Below are 18,529 nucleotides of genomic sequence, written 5' to 3'. Positions count from 1 at the left end.
AAACTTAGAACCTGACAAATTTGAGTTTACAACAACAAGAATTTTACATGTTTTAACTAGGCAAAAACAGAAAAATGAACTAAAAAGACGTTCTTTAATTTTGACTTTGGCACCTGTGTAATTTTCTGATTTAAAAAAAAATCATTTCTCAGTTGGCAGTGTTAGCACACGCCTTGAAACCCAGCGCTCAGGAGACAGAGGCAGGTAGATCTCTGTTCTACAAGAACTAATTCCAGGAGAGCTAGGACTGTGACACAGAGAAACCCTGCCTCGAAAGACAAAACAAAAGAAAACAAAACAAAGGAAAGAAAGAACAAAAAAGAAGAAAGAAAGAAAGAAAGAAAGAAAGAAAGAAAGAAAGAAAGAAAGAAAGAAAGAAAGAAAGAAAGAAAGGAAAATCACCTCTCCTCTTCCTGGGACTTGGTTTTCTTCTGCATAAAAGGAAGACAGTGACTAAGGCCTCAGACGATGGCTCTTTGGCCTTTGTCTCTCCTCAGCAGCACACACTCTCAAATCTGTGTCTGCACATCATTCTTAGGATTCTGTCTAAGAAATTTGGAGAAGATAAAATCTCCTTTATCCAGATACTTGCACTGCATTTTAAATCTCCGCTGAATGAAATTTTCTGGTGACAGGAGATGATCATAGTATTAAAAACATTTCAGTTTACTGCAACAGCACACCACGGGGGTCCTTCTGGAGGCTTTAATGCCACAGTATGTCTGTGTATTTACCTCTGTATCTATGGAGAAATCTCTGTTCCCTAGGAGCAACCAAACAGTGTATAAACAGAATCTCATACTGCTATTTTAGCTTTAATGTGATTTTAGGTTTATTGCCTATTGAAAAATTCAAAATTGTATGTATCATGAAATTAAGAGGAATTTTAATACTGAGGTTTGGTTTAATGCTAGGGTTTGGTTTTGCTGAGCATTAGAGAAGAAAAAGCTGCTTCTCCTCTTATTTCCAAACCCTGGCCTGAACTAGGCAACTGAATTGTTAAAGTGAGAAATCCGTTAGGTTCATTTGGTAAGAAAGGAGGCTGTAGAAATTATTTACAACGTCTTTGAGAAAAAGCCTCCTGATAGTGCCAAGTGTTTTCCTTGGAAAGCTGAGGTCACTTCGCATTCAGAAATCATCTTCCAGATAGCATTGAGAATGTTCTGCTTATTCCGATGTCTTTGTTTTCAAAACCCAGGACTAGTGGGACTAGTAATACTGGTCAGGTAGAGCAATGTTCTTAACCGGCAGGAACTCGCACAGGTTCTCATCCTCGCCATCTTTTGGTTTGTGTGTCCCCCTGTGCCTGAAAATTCAGCAACACTAATAGCACGTATCACACATGATCGCCCAGGTCTGTCTTCTTTCATTCTACCTCGGCTCTGGTTCTGGTCTTTACTGTCATTTCATTTCTTGGTATTATTTTCATGATGTGATCTTTCAAAGGTTCCACCCAGCTAAAATTGGGTAGTGGTAGAAGTGCCCATTATCCTGCTTTTATGTCACAATTTGAGTAATGTGCTGCTGTGTGGATGACAGTATTTCCTAAATAAATGGGACAGACACACGTCGGAATGGCCCACTGCTTTATCTGGACTACTCCAAAATGCTCTCTTATTGGCAATTTCATTTCTGAAAAAAAAAATGCATTTTAACTATAAAGCTACTTTGGTGGCCTTAAATTCTATAAACCGATATTATGTAGTTTAGAACAAAATGAGAATAGAAATTGAAATAGGTTCTTAGTTAGAGACTTTCCTCATACATTTTTAATCACTCTAATCCGTACTTTTTAACCACGTATGAGGGAGATTTAACTCTCTAGGAATATAGTGATATATTATAGAGTAGATTGTTTTGTGGCTTTTGTAAGGCCCTGAGTCATATAACTTTTCAGATGTCCAGTTAAATGCAGCAGAATGTATACAACACACTCTTCTATATTATGAGTTCTCACTTAAATAATAGTAAATGGATAAAGATGTAAACTCTCAAGGCAAGATGGAGATTCTCCTCCACTTGGAGGACACACAGAGTGGTTCAGTTGATACACACACTGCATTAAGCGTACATCTGGGCGTTTGTTACATTTTCACATCTCCCATGGCCCATGGGGAAGTCTTTCACTAAGATGTGACCAATAACCTGTGGAGGAATTAGCCTAAGCACAGTTAGGCTAATGTCCTGAGTCTCCCTGAGACACAGCCCTGCTCACTCCTCTTCTGGTTTGAATGTGAACTTGGAAGCCTCTGATGTATTTCAGATGGTGGATCTATAAGACAGGCATAGTCTGAAGACTGAGGCAGGAAGGGCCTCCTCGTGGTGGAATAACTGGCGATGAACTTTCATAATGGCAAACAACAGAATAAATAACGAAAACTGAGGTGACAGGAGATGGTTATTTTGATAAAACGTTGAGATATGGCTTTCTTGGTCACTGCAGCATGACCTGTTCTGTCCTAACACAGTACTCTTGGAAGCATCAGGAATTATAGGCGCTAAGCAGTAGAGCAAGTGTTTCCAGTATACAAGGTACAGGGAACTATCGTTCTGCGGTCATCCAGGTCCAGTGGAGAGTCGCACAGTGTTGTTTTCTTCCCTAGTCAGTATCTGAGTTGGAGCTGCATAGTAGAACTCCCAACTAATATTCATGAGGCTCTGGGTTGATTCTTCACTATTGTAAAAAGAAAACAGTTGCGCTGGTCAGCATTTAAGAGCCGACACACATCTCCACACATCAAGCTGGACAGTTGGCCTTCTTCTCTTGACAAAGGCAAGCTGAAGAATAAGGACCAGGGAAGACTACTAGCTGAGGGACTCTGGTCAAATGATCTGGTTGTTGAATGATTAGTTGATGGCAATGTCTGCCCTTTTGATGAGCCCCACATGTAATCAAAGAGCTTTTAATTTGTGCTGGAGTCTCCCTCTGTAATTTCTAATGGCAATGCTCTGAGAGAGTTGACCTCAGTCCAACATGAAGAACTGAGACAAAAATAAACAGAAATCAGTACTTGAAATAAAATGAGACTATATAGGGAATAAGAATAAATATAGAAAAAAACTTACTCATGTAAGATACAATAGTCCTGAAATTAAAAACAGACAATGATATATTTAAAAGGATAAATTAGAAATAAGGAAATCATGAACATTAAAAATCTGCTTACAGGGCTTTTTTGTTGTTGCTGCTTTGCTTTTTTTGCTTTGCTTTGTTTTATTTTGTTTTCCAAAACAACAACAACAACAAAAAACTCTGGCAAAAAAGTAGGAAAGAAATTAAGAAAGAAAATAAAAAATTGAATATATAAATTATCGCTGAAAGTGATTTCAAAGAAGAAGACCTATACATTTATATGCACGAAGTTAAATAGCAAAATGTGGTTGGAAAAATGACAGAAACTCTAAGATTTTACAGAGGATAAATTGTGAAAATTTGGCAATGGGGTGAGGGGGAAATACAAAATATTACACATACACACACCCTCAGAAGGTACAAAATTATGATTTAATGTGACATTTAAAAAAGTGTCCACAGAGATATAGCATATACAATAATAGAAGTAAAATGGCAAGCTGATATTTGTGTCATAAAGACCAATCATAGGTCACTGATGTATGTGTGTAACTGAATGACTACAGATTTATTCCAACTTTATGAGCATCGATGTGTGTGAATGCACTTTTTCACTTTAGTTGGCCTTGAAGCCATGTGCACCAAACACTAAAGAGTTAAATACCTTAACACAAGGAAAGGAATTCTGTGTTCTTTTGGAGAGTTCGGGGGGGGGGGGGTGTCACATTGTCACATGCTTTACCTGCATCGAAGTTCCTATGTTCCTTGGCTTGTAGCTCTGTATCATCACAACTTTTGCCGTCCTCAAATCCCATGTGACCCGCCTGTCTGTCTCTTCTTATTGATGGGTATTACTTCTGATCACTTGGATTCTCTAAGGTCATCACCCCAACGGGACCCTTTATACATTAACTATTTGCACTGTGCCCCTCTGGCCCTGTAAACTTGCATGCTCTTAGACTCCAAGAAGCAAGACATTGTGAACAAAAGAGCTTTTCTTCCTTATGCCACAGTACACCAGCCATATGGGCCAGGTCACATATTGGGAAGTCTGTGTTTTCAGTAACTCCTTGATCATATGGAAAGCACCAAACCCGGGGGCGGACAAGAAAGGGGAAATGTGAGCAGCTCTAATTCAAATGTGCAAGCATTAGTTGGTGTGAAAACACAGCTCTCATCTCAGAGAGAAGTCATGGTTTACTCTAGAGTAATGTGAGTGACCACTGCCTGGAAATACGGATTCGAGTTAGCACAAGCACCATGTTCATGGGGAAGTGGTCGCATGAGATACTAGCTGCAGAACAAGGAAAGGACATCTCTGTTATAGGTTTCAGATACTTCTGGGTGGCATTCTTGAGTTGTGGATTGGTGGGAAACAGTAGCTTCCTAAGAACATGTTACACAGTTTTGTTTTGCTTTGGTTTTTTTTTTCTCCCATCTATTCTTCCTCCATTTTTTCGTCTTCAGATAGAGGCAGGCCTCCCCCAGATATCAGATAGCCATGGCATATCAAGTTGCAGTGAGATTAGGCACCTCCCCTTTTATTAATCCAGCAGTAGAAAGGGACCCGAAAGCAGACAACAGAGTTAGAGACAGCTCCTGTTCTCACTGTTAGGAGAGTCACAGGAAGACAAAGTTACACAACTGTGACATATACACCGAGATCAGGTAAACAATTGAAATAGATACATTGCACAGGTTTTATAGTCACAGCAATGGTTTAGCCATAGGGGTAGGACTCAGCTCCAGTCTGCAACATCCTAAATCACCATAATCACTAAATTCAGTCATTTGACCTCATAGAATCTTTAATACAGTACAGCTTGACTTCTTTTCTCTTTTGCCTCTTCCCCCAAGCCCCTAGGAAGTTTTGCTCACATCTTTCCATCCCAACTCTACAATATCTGTCAAGTGCAAACAAACACAGAGTTTGGATTCATTATCTGTGGAAACAGGCAAAATATGCAATGTGACCCATTGGCCCCCAAGAGGGAATTATTGCTAAACAAAGCCTACATGTTAGAATAGTATTCAGAAATAGAATTTAACTGGACTATTTCTGTGTCATCATCATGGATAGACATAAATTGCAATGCTAATGAGGAACTATTTCCAGAGTAACTTGTATATACACATAAGCAATATTTAAGTAAAAACTTAAAAATCAATGGCACTGCTATATATTATTTATGAACACATAAATATTTAACTAAAATATGAGACATAACCTGAAAAAGTGCAGTTCTGCAGACTGAAAATGATAGTTACATTTAAAGAACAAAGAAGGAAGTAGGATTGCGGTGGACATAGGAAGTTTACAAGAAGTTGTGGATTTGTGTCTATTTCAGGGCACTGGATAATCTGTTAGCCTTTACTAGGAAGGGAGAGGATCATCTTCTTCTCCCCACTGTTTTAAATATTTAGTGCTGCTTTCAAGTGTGAGGCTAATGACCTGGGGCACCTCAGTAATGACTTCTATCCTACAGCAGCCTCTGTTCATTTGTAAGCACAGCCATGTCCCTACGTTTCCAGGAGAGGTAAGAACTAGAGCCGTTTCTAAGTTTCAAAGATTCCCTTTACAGCCGAGTACTTGTGAGGTAATTTACAGTTGACAGCATGATCTATAAATGTCAAGCAGGCATAATTATCACAGCATCTCCAGTTTGAAAGACAAATCCACAGCTTATGCCTGTTTCATCAAAAAGGCGCGCTGCCTTCCACAAAGGGATCGATTCTTATTTTGGTGTGGGCAATAGTATTCGTTGTGTTTTGTTGTTTAGAGGGTGATTTCGCTCACGTGAAAGGTCACAACAAATCTGGGGGCTGGGAGAGTTAGTAGACCACGCTGCATTGTTCTTCTTCTTCTCCGGTGGGGTGGGGGGGGAGTTCCATAGATGAGAAATTAAGCTCATTCCTTGAAACCATGATGCAGAATACAAGGTCTAGCTATTTATGATGCACCACACAGGGCACTCAGAATGCCGTCGTTACAAGGAATTCACAGGTTAAACTAGAAAGGGGGAAGATATGGTACTTTCAACTGTTATTAGTTATTATTATTAATTTAACCTTGAGATATGGGCTTGTAAAAACATCTAAAACAGACCAACATGCCTTCAGGGAGATTTATGCACTTTATTAAAATATAAAGGAAGCAAGAGATTAGGAATCCTTTACAAAATGATCCTGGGTTAATGCAGCCCTGCAATTTCAGGATGCTTGATCGGTGAGGTCAGCTGGCTGGTGAACTGCTGGGGTCCACCTCTCTCCCGGCCCTGCACTGAGAAGATCAGCATGAACCATCATCCCTGAATCAAGCTGATAGATCACACTTGGGCCCTGGTGGTTGGTGGTTGTCCCTGCTAGTGCTTTCTTGAGTAAGCTGCTTCCCCAGGCCCCAGAACTTCTTTTATGAAGGGAGAGGAAAGTCCAGCTTGGAGAAAGAAAACTATTTCCCAAAAACATACACACAAGTTGAAAGAGTTGAATAGATTCTGAACTGCTTTGCTTGGACTGCGTAGTAAATGTCACACACTTGGTTGATGCACAAAACAAACTGATTTTCTCAAATTCTGGAAACTTGGCCACCCAAGACTGTGGCAATTGCAGGCTTTCTTTCTCTCCAAAGCCTTCCTTTATAACTCGCGTTTACCCAGCCTTTGCCTGCGTCTTCACTGGTGTGCATGCTCTCTTTCTCTCTCTCCTGTGTGTGTGTGTGTGTGTGATCTCTTTACAAGGAAGCCAGCCATATTGGATTTGGGCTCACCCTAACATCTTGTTTTAAATTGGTTACCTCTTTCAAAGACTTCGATAAAGCTGCATTCTGACATCCTGGGACTTACTGCTTAGTACATAACAATTTCTGGACTCAAATCCTAGCAATGTTTTGTCGATCGATCAGCAGTGTTCCATTTTGTCATACTGAAGAATGACAGCCCTTCCCAATAACTGCCTTCAACTGAGATTGACAGTATGTTCTGTGGTGGGTGGGTCAGAAAGATTGACAGCATGTTTTGCAGTAGGTGGATCAGAGGTTCTTCCTTATGCATTTTATCCCACGTCTAGAACACATGACATTGAATTAATGAATTTACGAGATGTGCTGCCCTTTTCATTTTCTAAGAACTAACACATTCCAAACAGAGTTTAAGAAATGTAACTCTGGATCACAACTTTATCTGATATCCTCTAAGAATGTGTGACATTAACCCCTCATGGCTTAGCAAGCATATGAATATGAAAATCTCACTAGAACCTGCTCACTACTATGAGCAACCATGAGCATATTTTCTTCTGCTTTGCTCAAGTGGTACATCCCCCATTTATATATTTTCCCAAGTTAAACACCTCAAAACATTATGCCTAGGGATGGAGGAATCACTATAAAAACCTTTGTCCAGCTCAGTATTTAGCCAAAGTATGTGGTTAATTTGGGGAGTCAAACATTGACATGCATACATTTCTAAGAAAATTATCCTTTCCCTCTTAAACTTTTGGGTGCTTTGGACTGGATAAGGTGAGTACTAATAATAAGAAAGTGATAAAAAATAAAGAAATGCCAGTGAATATGTTGAATATTATCCTCTTGAGTATGATTTTTTCCCCACTCAAAATTATTTAATCTCAATTAAAATAATGTTCCATCACCCATAACATGACATCTTTCCAGACCTACATTTTTTTTAAAAAAAAGATTTATTTTGTTTCAGATTACGTGTCTCTGTGGGAGTATATGCATACAAGTGCAGGTGCCTATGGAGGCCACAAGAGGGCAGAAGATTTCCTAGAGCTGGAGTTACAGACAGTTGCTAGTTAGGTGCCTGTCTTAGAGTTCCTATTGCTGTGAAGAGACATCATGAACAAGGCAACTCTATAAAGAAAACATTGAATTAGGGTGGTTTGTTTACAGTTTGAGAGGTTCAATCCATTATCATCATGAAAGTGAGCATGGCAGTGCACAGGCAGACATGGTGCTGGCTACACCTTGACCATAGGGCAGCAGGAAGTCAGCTGACTCACTGGGTGGTATCCTGAGCATAGGAAACAGTTGCATTCAAACTACCACATTCCACTCTCTGGCCTCCATAAGCTTGTAACAATATCATAATGCAAAATGCATTTTGTTCAACTTCAAAAGTCCCCATAGTCTACAGCAGCCTCAATACTGTTTAATACTTACAAAGTTTAAAGTCTTCTGAGAATCTTGTAATCTCTTGACTGTAATCCTCTATAAAATCAAAATAAAAAAAAAAAACAGATCACATGCTTCCAATATATAAGGCACAGGATATGCATTACCATTTCAAAATGTAGGAAAGGGAGCATAGTGAGGAAATACTGGACCAAAGCAAGACTAAGAACTGGGGAAAACTCTAAACTCTGTATCTGGCACTGATGGTCTTGGCAGCTGACTTGTCTTGTGCTTCTCCTCAGCAGGACAAGTGCTGTAGTGTTGATGCCATCATCATAGCCTTTAATATATCCACTTCCCAGTCAGACTCAAATTTTACATGTAAAAAAAAAAAATGATGCTAAGAGCCAAATAGTGTGTAGGAACATAATCAATACCGAATTTTACAAAGTATATCAGTAGTTCTAAGAATAGATAGCTTACTCTAAAGCTTTCATTTACCTTCATTAGATAATGTACAAATCATGTAGTCTCTATGAGCCCAAGTTCTTCTCTCTGCAAAGCGAATATAATAAAATGTAACCTCCTAATACTACTGCAAGAGAGCACAGCTCAGACCCCGTCAGTGACTGATAAGAGTTTACAGCATGAGGGAGACACTGGGCAAGAGATAAGGTAGGGTGTTTATTCTGCAAGTGTCTCTCTAGAGTGAGGCAGTTCTGTTGCTATGTGTGAAAAAGAGTCAACTCCAAGTCTCAAAACATTCTCATGCCTCAATCTCCTGTGTAGGTGGAGCTGTGGGCACGTTCCACTATTTGCAGTAAGTTTATGTTTTTAACATGTACTATGTTTATTGTTTTATCCTGAAGCCTGTTCCTTTAAAAGGGGATTCCTATTAAAATGTCAAATCAAGGCAAGTGTGAAGTTTCAGCGGGTTTAAACACTGCTGCCAAGCCTGACCCACATGTTAGAAAGACAACTCCACAAAGTTGTCTTCTGACATTCACATGTGTGCAAATTGGCAGGGCACAAACACACACACACGCGTGCGCACACACACAAAACTCAAACTTGATTTTCAACATTTTTTTTTCTCATAGTAAGAATTTCATTGTCTTGGTTGTATCCATTTAATCTCTATATTTTAATTCTCTTTTCTGTTATTCTTTCAGCCTATGTATGCAAGATTCCTTCCCACTAACGGTCCAGCCCTGTGTGATGCCAAAGGACTGTGAAACTTCAGAGTGGTCCCCCTGGAGCCCCTGCTCCAAGACCTGCCGTTCTGGGAGTCTGTCACCCGGGGTAAGGAGCAGGAGCCGCCACGTGAAGCACATTGCAATTGGAGGTGGCCAGGAATGCCCAGAACTTCTTGAGAAAGAGACCTGCATTGCTGAAGGGGAGCTTCTGCAGCCATGTCCCAGGTATTTCACCTTGGAATATTTTTAATAGCTATAACCTTTAAAGTGGTGATCGAAAAGTTAACATCAAGAAACATGGCCAGGACTTGTTTCTGCTGAATCTTTCTCAGGGTAGGGCTCTTTAGTTGCTAATGCAGTGCAGTGGTTTAAGAGCAGGGTCTCAAGTGAAGGATCTCACCATTCCCCTTCTGTTTCTACAACATTGGTATTGTATGCTTTCCAAAAGTGCCTTCGTTTTCTCGCCTTCTCTTGCTATTTACTTCCTGTAGTGCTTTAAACAGAGTAACTAACAAAAGTGTTTGTTACTTTCACCCGGTGTGACACTTGTAACTATTTGAAACTAGCCTGGAGCCCTTCATCACATGCTCATTGTATAAATGAGGCCATCAGCAGTCAGAGACATGAAACCGCCCCATGATATTGCATTGCTAACGAGTTACAGCACCCAAGTTCTGATTCTATTTTGCCCCATGTAGCATTGCCAGTCTGTGCCAGAATTTCTTTTTCTAGATTCCCCAGGGAGCCAGAGGATATTGGAAAGAAGCTCACTATCCATTATAAGTTGGATTTTAACATCTTGATATTCATTTTGGGGGGGACTGGCTATATTGTACTTGGTAAAGGCCTTCAGGGTATCTTTATTTAGGTTGTGGGTTTGTGGTAGACTCCAAGCTCATATGGTAGAAGTCCTCTGAGGCTTGTTGTCTATTAGGAAATCTATAGGAACAGAAAGATGTTCTGAACTCCCTGCTAGATGACATTTTCTAGAGCTTCTTGTAGCCTAGAAGACATGAGGATGAGCTTCCTCTTCCCACAAATAATATTAAACAAGGCAAAAATGGTTTCTTGCATGAATCCATTATTTGAAGACAAAACCAACTGATGCACTTATTTCCTGAGTGTGGCTGGCTATAAAACCTAGAGGAAAACACTGGGTCTCATCAGGTAGGAGTTACAGTGGTTATGTGCTGCCTGGATCTTCTTTAACTCTGAATTATGTATACATTGTGGAATTCAAAGATATGTCTCTGTTGTAAGATTTCTAGTCCACACCTCACTTATCTTCTTGGTCAGTGTTGTTATTATTTTATTATTTATGTTACTAAAATGATCCTTTAGATTTTTTAATGATTATTTTTAAAAAATTATGTCTGTGTTGGGATTTATACACATGAGTATCAGTTGCCCATGGAGGTTAGAAGAGGGCATATTGGATCCTCTGGAATGGAACTGCAGGTGGTTGTGAGCTGTGTGATGTGAGTTCTGGGAACTGGACTTGGGTCCTCTGCACGAGCAGTCCACTCTTAATCACCTCTCAATCACTGACCCATCTCTGCCGCTCCAAATTCTTAGATGATTATCACCCCTGACATCAGAAGCTCAGTAGGGTTCAGCTCACTGTCCTTCACACATCGGCACAATCGTATAGAATCTATCTCAGATTGTTCATTGTACAACCATGTCTCAAAATACTCATTTCAAGTAAATTAGGGACTTTCAGATGATATAACTAGAATCTCTATTTCAAGGCTGGAGATGCTTGTAATTAGACTTTATGTCCATCATTTCCTTGATGTGGCATCTCAAAAAAGCTACATATCTTCTCTAGGACACTTTCCTTCATAGTGGCATTATTAGTTTTATATCACTTACATTATAGGTGTGTAAAATCCCAGGCCCAATGCTTAGGACATAAAGAGAGTACCAAAGGGCTGCCATTGCTGGTGTGGTATAATTTTGGCCCTTGCATAAAGAAAATTCTCTCTTTCCTTGAACAGCAGATTATAGTAGTCACAGGATGAATAAAACTATGGTTTCTTTGTATTTTGGAAATCTTCCACAGGGGTGTGTAATTCAGATTTTTTAGTACTGTGCCTGTAAGAATAGAATCTTGATCTATCAGCATATACAATTGTGGGCCAGTATTATAACAGGGCCCTAAATGAACTAAATATGAAGGCTACATAAAAGAAGAGAGTTTCTCATATGTTGGGACTCTCTGGAGACTCACTCACAGTCTCTCCACATCACTCTGAGAATCATGATGTTTTCTCTGGTGATAGACACCCAGTTGAGATACATATAGCTGTGCCATTCTTTAGCAGAAAAATAAGTTGGGACTGTGATAATTATGCACCCCTAGTGAAGTCCTTTAATGGTCTTCATTCATTTATAATTCATGGTATTTAATATCTGGAAGCAGAGACTAGCAGATTATTCTGATGACAAGCTGACCCTCTAGTTTTGTTGTTTGAACACATGGATGAATTTGGCATTTATTTAAAAACAAAATCAAACCCTTTCAAATGATGAACCTGTTGGAAATGAGCTTCTTGGAGAAATCTTCAAAGTACCAACCAGTATTGCCTGCAGAGATGCTATGTTAACCAATGTTTCTCCTTAGTTTTGGGCAGAAAAATGAATGAATAACAACAGAGACATCAGCATCAGCCACCCTTCTTATTTATCTGGGTTCCGAGTTATGGCTCCTACCACAGGGAAGATGGACCACACAGCATAAAGACTGTGGATCTGCTTTTGTTTCTCATTGGACATTGGTGATTAAAATTCATTGTGAGCAATGGAAATGGAAACAAAAATCTATTAAGAAATACAAATGCCCACATCTCCATCCCAGAATTCATGAATGTCCACATACATCAAGCAATTTTATTCACTCCATTTCTCTGTAGCAGGAAAATACATGGTTCTGAGTCTTCACATTGTTTTGATTAAACCCTCACATTGTGATTTGGCTTTACTCTTTCTCTGTCTTTTCTATTGAAAACATGGCTGATCGTTAAATAAATACACAAACACAGAATTCTTGTTCTTTGCCAAGCATGGGGTTAAATGTCAGGGTGACTTCAGAGAGCACAATAGACACATGCCCCTCCCTTCATGGAAACAGACTTCAGTAATAAGGAAGAACAAACAATAACATACACAAAATTTATTTTTGGTGCCCGAGTTGTTAAAATACAAAATACTAATATTAGGTACAGAGGGAAACTTCTGGAATGCTGTGGTGGTCTTGGTCAGCACTGTTTACAGAATTAAATAGTGTTAGTAGAGAAAGTTTATTTGAAAAAGGGCTACGTCAATTAGGGATATTATTTAAAGAATGTGAATAACCACTTGGGAAACTAGGGAACAAATACTCCCAGAAAAAGCATGCGATGGAGAAGAGATTTAGTCCCTGCAAACAAGTGTTTTTCCCTATCGCAGTGTTCAGGATGCTGGGCTCCACTGACTCACTACAGCCATGACCAACGAGTCAGTCCTTGACACTAGTGTGCCGAAAGAAGCAGAAATAAGAGGGGCCAGTTTTAAGGCACTCTTGAGAATGAGAACATGTTGGAACTTGCATGACTTAATCTGAAGGGAGAGAAGGTCTAGCCATGTTTTGCTTGTAAGGACATTTGGGACTGAATAAGAATTAGCACTGTACACCCCTAAGCTTGTCTCAAGGTTGTTCTTTCGACACTGACTCAAGATCAGCCCAAGAAACTCCCTTTTCCAATATCACTCAGTCTAAAGTAATTGTGTGCTCCTCTCCCAGGTCCAGCATAGATAGCACTAAACACTCACTGTGGGTGATAAGCATGGGAGAGAAATCGGTCTCCTTTTCACCTGTGACCTTGAGTTCGTGGGGATTTTTCTCTACCATTGGGTATTGCTTTCTGTCCTCAGACAATAAAAGATATGCAATATATAAAAACTCCTAGCCCCATGGCAGAGGGATCATTGAAACGATACTGTGCTGAGCCAGCCCTGCCCTTCACTGGCCCTGGTATGGCTGGTCCTGACCTTAGCTGAATTTTATAGCAGGAGTGCTGGCCCTACCCCTCAGGGGAGAGTCACTCCCAGTCTTGAGAAAGAGGGCCCCACCCCTCACCATAGGTATGTACCTCACCTGGGAAGCACACACTAGAGCTGACCTTGTTGTTGGGGTTACAGGTGAGTCATCCCTCAGTGTGTGAGAACAGGAAAGTTGACCTCCCCATCATATGCCCCTACAGCAGTTGGGAGAGAGGACCCTGTGCCTTACCGTAGTAGTTGGCCTTGGTGCTATGAATGAGGGAGACCTGGATCTGAGGGCCCAAGAGTAAGCCAACAGCCCTGCTCCTTATTGTGGGCTCTATTGGGTGAGCTAGCCTAGGCAGTGCCGGAGAGCTCATCTGGGTAGTGACAATGAGGACAAGGGAGGGAGCTAAACAACCCAGCTACTACCCAGGCCCAGACCCAGGGTTATGACTTGCCCCCCCCCCAACATCTACCAAATCTATGAACAGTTGGAGCATGCGAAGGGGACAAACCTACAGATCCAAAACAGTGTGATATCCATGACAAAGGACAACAACAGGATATGCAAAAGGAGCCCCAGTGAGAGGCCATTGTAGGTAATATAGCAGAAGCTATAGGCCTGCAGCCAGAGCAATGACTAGTGGTGATGAACAATTGCAGGATGAAGAGACTAATGGTAAACGGTGTGGCTCAACAGGCCACACCGCAACTTCCATGACAAGAGTCTTCTTTTATGTTTGTTTTTGGTTTTGTTTTTATTTTCGTTTGGTTTGGTTTTTAGTTTTTCTTTTAAATTTAGCTTTGTTTTAGGGGGGAGATTACAAGGACAGAGGGCAGATTCGAGGGGACAGGGAGGTATGGGGGATCAGAAGGCATGATATGGAATCCACAAAGAAACATTAAAAGGAAAACAAATGCCTAGGACCATGGTTGTTCCTGTGTCCGAGGTAACATCCAAAGGATTTGATCCACGAGCCCAAACTCTGAAGGACTTGTGCAAGATGAGGCAGCCTTTTTTACTAGAGTCTTAATAAAGCAAAGGCGGGGGCCCAGTCATCCTCCAAGCCCCTCAGGGAAGAACTACAACAGAACCCCATTCTAGTGGAAAATCTTGTAATAATCACACAAGAATGTTGATTGAGTCACCTGCGGACATCTTTGTTAGAAATGACACCTCCTGCCAGCCACTTGTAGGAGACAAGTTTTCATACGAAAATGACTGTTCAACCCCTTACATAATCATTTAAAGTTTGGGATTGAATAGCAGGCAGCACTACTAGATGGTGACAGTGACCAATGCAGAGCAAACCTCGTCAGAAAATTTCCAGGCAGAAGCTGCATGGCTAATGGTGTCACGTAGACTATGCAGCATTACCACAGAGAAAAGCCAATTTATTAAATGTGGTTTCAATACTTCACGCTGGCACAGAGTAGATGGGTCCTGTTAACCCTCCCTTCCTTCCTTGTTACTGACATGTGCACATTTATCTGTATTATGGTTAGGGTAGAAGCCCTCGGCATAAAGTCTGTATATGGAAAGTTATGCTGAGAGACATTTCCAGGCCCCTACATTGCCTTTTGATTTGCTGGTTACACAACCCCAGATATCAGCCTTTCTTTCTCTCTCTTTTTTTCTTTGCCTATTAAAAAATAAGAAAGTGTTTTGGGACAGTTTCCCTTCAAAATCTGTTTCAGTCTGTCATGAAGCTAATCATTGGATAATTCAGAAAGGAAGAAATGGAAAGCATTGGTTTATTTATCCTGTGAATTTTGCATACTATGTTCTTCCAAACAGAGTAGTATCCACATGCTGTTTAGCAAGGGAGTTCTCACACATGCCTAGGGCTTGCCTTTCTTTCTCCTTCCTTCCCTCCCTCCCTCCCTCCCTCCCTAGCTTGTTCCCCTTTTTTCTCTCCCAGAGCAAGTCACCTAGAATAGCATTTGACTCATATTCAGTGCTTAGCAAACACTGGGTGGATTAGTGTCTGCTCAAGCCCCAGAAAGATAGGGAACAATAATGTGCATGTATACTTTATTGCGTACATACAGTTATTGTATAATGTGTGTGAAGCAATGAAAGCAGTTTGTAAAAAAGCATCTGAAATTAGCCCAATCAAAATAATCAGATAGAAACTACCCCAGACAGGGGTGACTATAGAGAGCTTGCATGGTCTCAGACGTTCCCTGTGTATAGCAGGTCTGATTTTGCAGATCATAACGACTGTAAATGTTACCCCAGATAAGGCAAGGAGTGAAACCACAGCCTGGATTTGGTCACAACCTGGCTTCTAACACACATCACCACTCACATCTTTTAGATCTTCTCCCCATTGATTTCTCTCATTGCACCCAATACCCCACACATAGTACAAGCTCAATAAAGAGTTGTCAGATAGATTAATGGATTCTTTAAGGAGGCATTGTTTCCGTTGTTGTTTAAATTAAACAGATATCTGCAGCAATTGAGAAGTAAAGGAGCCATACCCCGGAACACTACGGAGAATCTGTTTCAGAAACGAAACAAGTTTTCCAAGAATTTGAAATTATTTCCTCAGGACATTGGCACCTTTTTTATTGGATCTATCTATTACTGGTAAATGTGGTTTCATGAGTCCTGCTGGACGGAAGATTTGTTCCCCGGTTAGTGTAAGGAAGTTAACGTACTGTTAAGTGCTCTGCATAGCGATGGAAGTCTTTTAATAATACATCTGTGGAGGTTGGCTAGCAAAGCCATCTGCTGAGGAACCGAGAGCCTTGCTCTTCAAAGTAGCTTTCCATAATCAATAGCCCACTCTACCCAATAAAAATTTACTAGAGCATAAAATGTATAAAGGCTTGACCAGTTCCCTTATGCTGATGGTCTGTTTACAAAAAAAAAAAAAGACAAGTTAATTCTTTTCCAAATGCATTAATGCATTTACAACTTTCAAAGGACAACACACATTATCATAAATTAGTCACGCTGCAGGACACTGATTTTTAATACACACACATTTAATTGGAATACCTTTCACTGGGGTTTCAATTCCAGGAGTGTTTGCAAATCGATATGTGCTCAATCAAAACATGACCGTTAACTAATGCAATTGTTTTATCAATCTGTCATCATCAATTCACTTAAGATTCTACCCTGTATTCCTAACTTCACATCTCAGCTGTCCGACGAGGGAGAGAGGAAGTCCACCCTTTGAGCAGTCCCAAGCCTTGTGAAAGTGTCAAAGCCTAGATTCGAAGGGCAGAGGCGGCCGTGGAGCTGGTGTCTTAGGTGACACATTGACAGGATGGAGATCTTTTAAAGAATTGTCATTGAACACTTCTTCATTTCTAATTTTAGCTTTGCTCATTTAGGAGAGCTGTACTCATTGCCAAAAGAAAGAGAATTTTAAACTTCCCCTTCCTTTGTCTCTCAGTGTAGGGGATAGGTTTAGTTACAGAATTCCTTAAATTGGATGTTACTCTGAAAGTCAAGCTGCCAGAGTTATTTATTATTTAACTCCAGGACTTTACGTTGTCCTGTCCTAACCTAGATTTTTGTCATTTGCATTTGCATGAAAAATGTGTTTCCACACTTAAAAGATTGCTCTTAGAGTAGTTAACATTAGTATCTTTTACAATGGTTAATATTTTGACTCTTTGAAATTTATACAATTTTTTTTTTGCCACGCTGTGGTGGCGCACACCTTTAATCCCAGCACTCGGGAGGCAGAGACAGGTGGATCTCTGTGAGTTCAAGGTCAGCCTGATCTACAGGAGCTAGTTCCAGGACAGGAACCAAAAACCCACAGAGAAACCCTGTCTCGACAAATCAAAAAAAAAAAAATAAAAAAAAACAATTTTTATGAATGATAGCCATCTATCATGACTCCCCCCAACTCTCCCAGTACCCTCACCCCTCCTCAGCTTTCCAGATTCATGATCTCTTTTTATTTTTAACTTTAGGATATATTTTTATTTTAATTATGTATATACATGTGTATGTGCAGGTGCATATGTGTGCTATATGCAGGTGCTCATGAAGTCCAGAAGAGGATGTTGGCTCTCTCGACGCTATAGCTATAGGTGGTTGTGAGCTACCTAATGTGGGTGCTGAACTTGGATCATCTGCAAAAGCAGCAAGTGCTTTTAACCACTGAACTGGGTCCCAAGCCTCATAATGTTGGTTTTACTTTGTCGTTATTGTTATTATTATTTAGGCTGTGGATAGCACCTGAGAATGATAGCATATTTATATATTATATAGCATTTATATAGAATGCAGATGTACTGACTGACTACCGATGAGTTTCAGGCATGAGTTCATGTTTCAGAAAATAGATTCTAGAATGTAAACAGACAGAAAAGGGTTGCATGCTCAGCATTTAAACTATTAGAAAATTGTTTCCACCTTCAACATGTATCTAGAATGCAATTGCTTCTCTACACACCCACCACCATGACTTCTGCACTTTAGCTACCCTGGGCTTACGAAGATTTCTTCCTCATCTTTCCTTACCCCACCTACTCCCACTCTTCATTCCTCTCCTGCGTGATTCTTTTAGCACTGAAATTACTTTGTCCTGTTGTCTCCCACCCCATACCATCCCTGCCCGCCAAACTTCCCATAATTTCCTCTTGCCTTTGGGAAATAATTGCCCTTACACCAACCTGCAAGGCTCTCTGTGTAGCCTGCTTCCAGGTCTCTGCCCTTAGACTCTGAGGCTTAGAGCATCTCTCCCACCACGGTGGACTCTGTATGTTTCTTAGGAGCCAAGCCTTCTCAGCTTGACATTTGAACCTATTCGCCGACCTGCTAGAACCCTGAAAGCTACTTGGTCCTCTGTTCTCTGCCTCTTTTCACTCAGTACTCCGGTCTTCCTTGGTGAGGCTCTCTTTCTGTCTGTCTCTTTCCTGCTGGTCCAATGCCATGTTAGATACTGAAACTCTGATGTCTTCCCTGGGTCTTGGAATCTGTCAGGCTTTCTGTTGTCTGAAGTCACTCAGGATGTGCACAGAGCTAGAAGTCAGAATGGCACTGCAGAGAAAAGCGTGGGGAAACACAGCATGACCTAGAGATGAACGGCCTCTCTGAGCAGGCCTTTCTATTCTCCCGGTAGAGCTGCT

The 18,529-nt window shown here is 40.6% G+C and overlaps 1 protein-coding gene across 1 annotated transcript in view; it reads left to right on the top strand.

The window, feature by feature from the left end:
- The window catches only part of Thsd7b (thrombospondin type 1 domain containing 7B), an 871,002-nt gene that overhangs the window by 325,661 nt on the left and 526,812 nt on the right, over positions 1–18,529 (top strand). The window contains exon 4 of the mRNA XM_057770607.1: positions 9,377–9,625. Coding sequence (XP_057626590.1) covers positions 9,377–9,625 — 249 coding nt within the window. The remainder of the gene's footprint in view (positions 1–9,376; positions 9,626–18,529) is intronic.

This window comes from Chionomys nivalis, chromosome 5, assembly GCF_950005125.1.
Source record: "Chionomys nivalis chromosome 5, mChiNiv1.1, whole genome shotgun sequence".
Taxonomy (NCBI): Eukaryota; Metazoa; Chordata; class Mammalia; order Rodentia; family Cricetidae; genus Chionomys; species Chionomys nivalis.
This window is presented reverse-complemented; position numbering and strand designations above follow the sequence as displayed.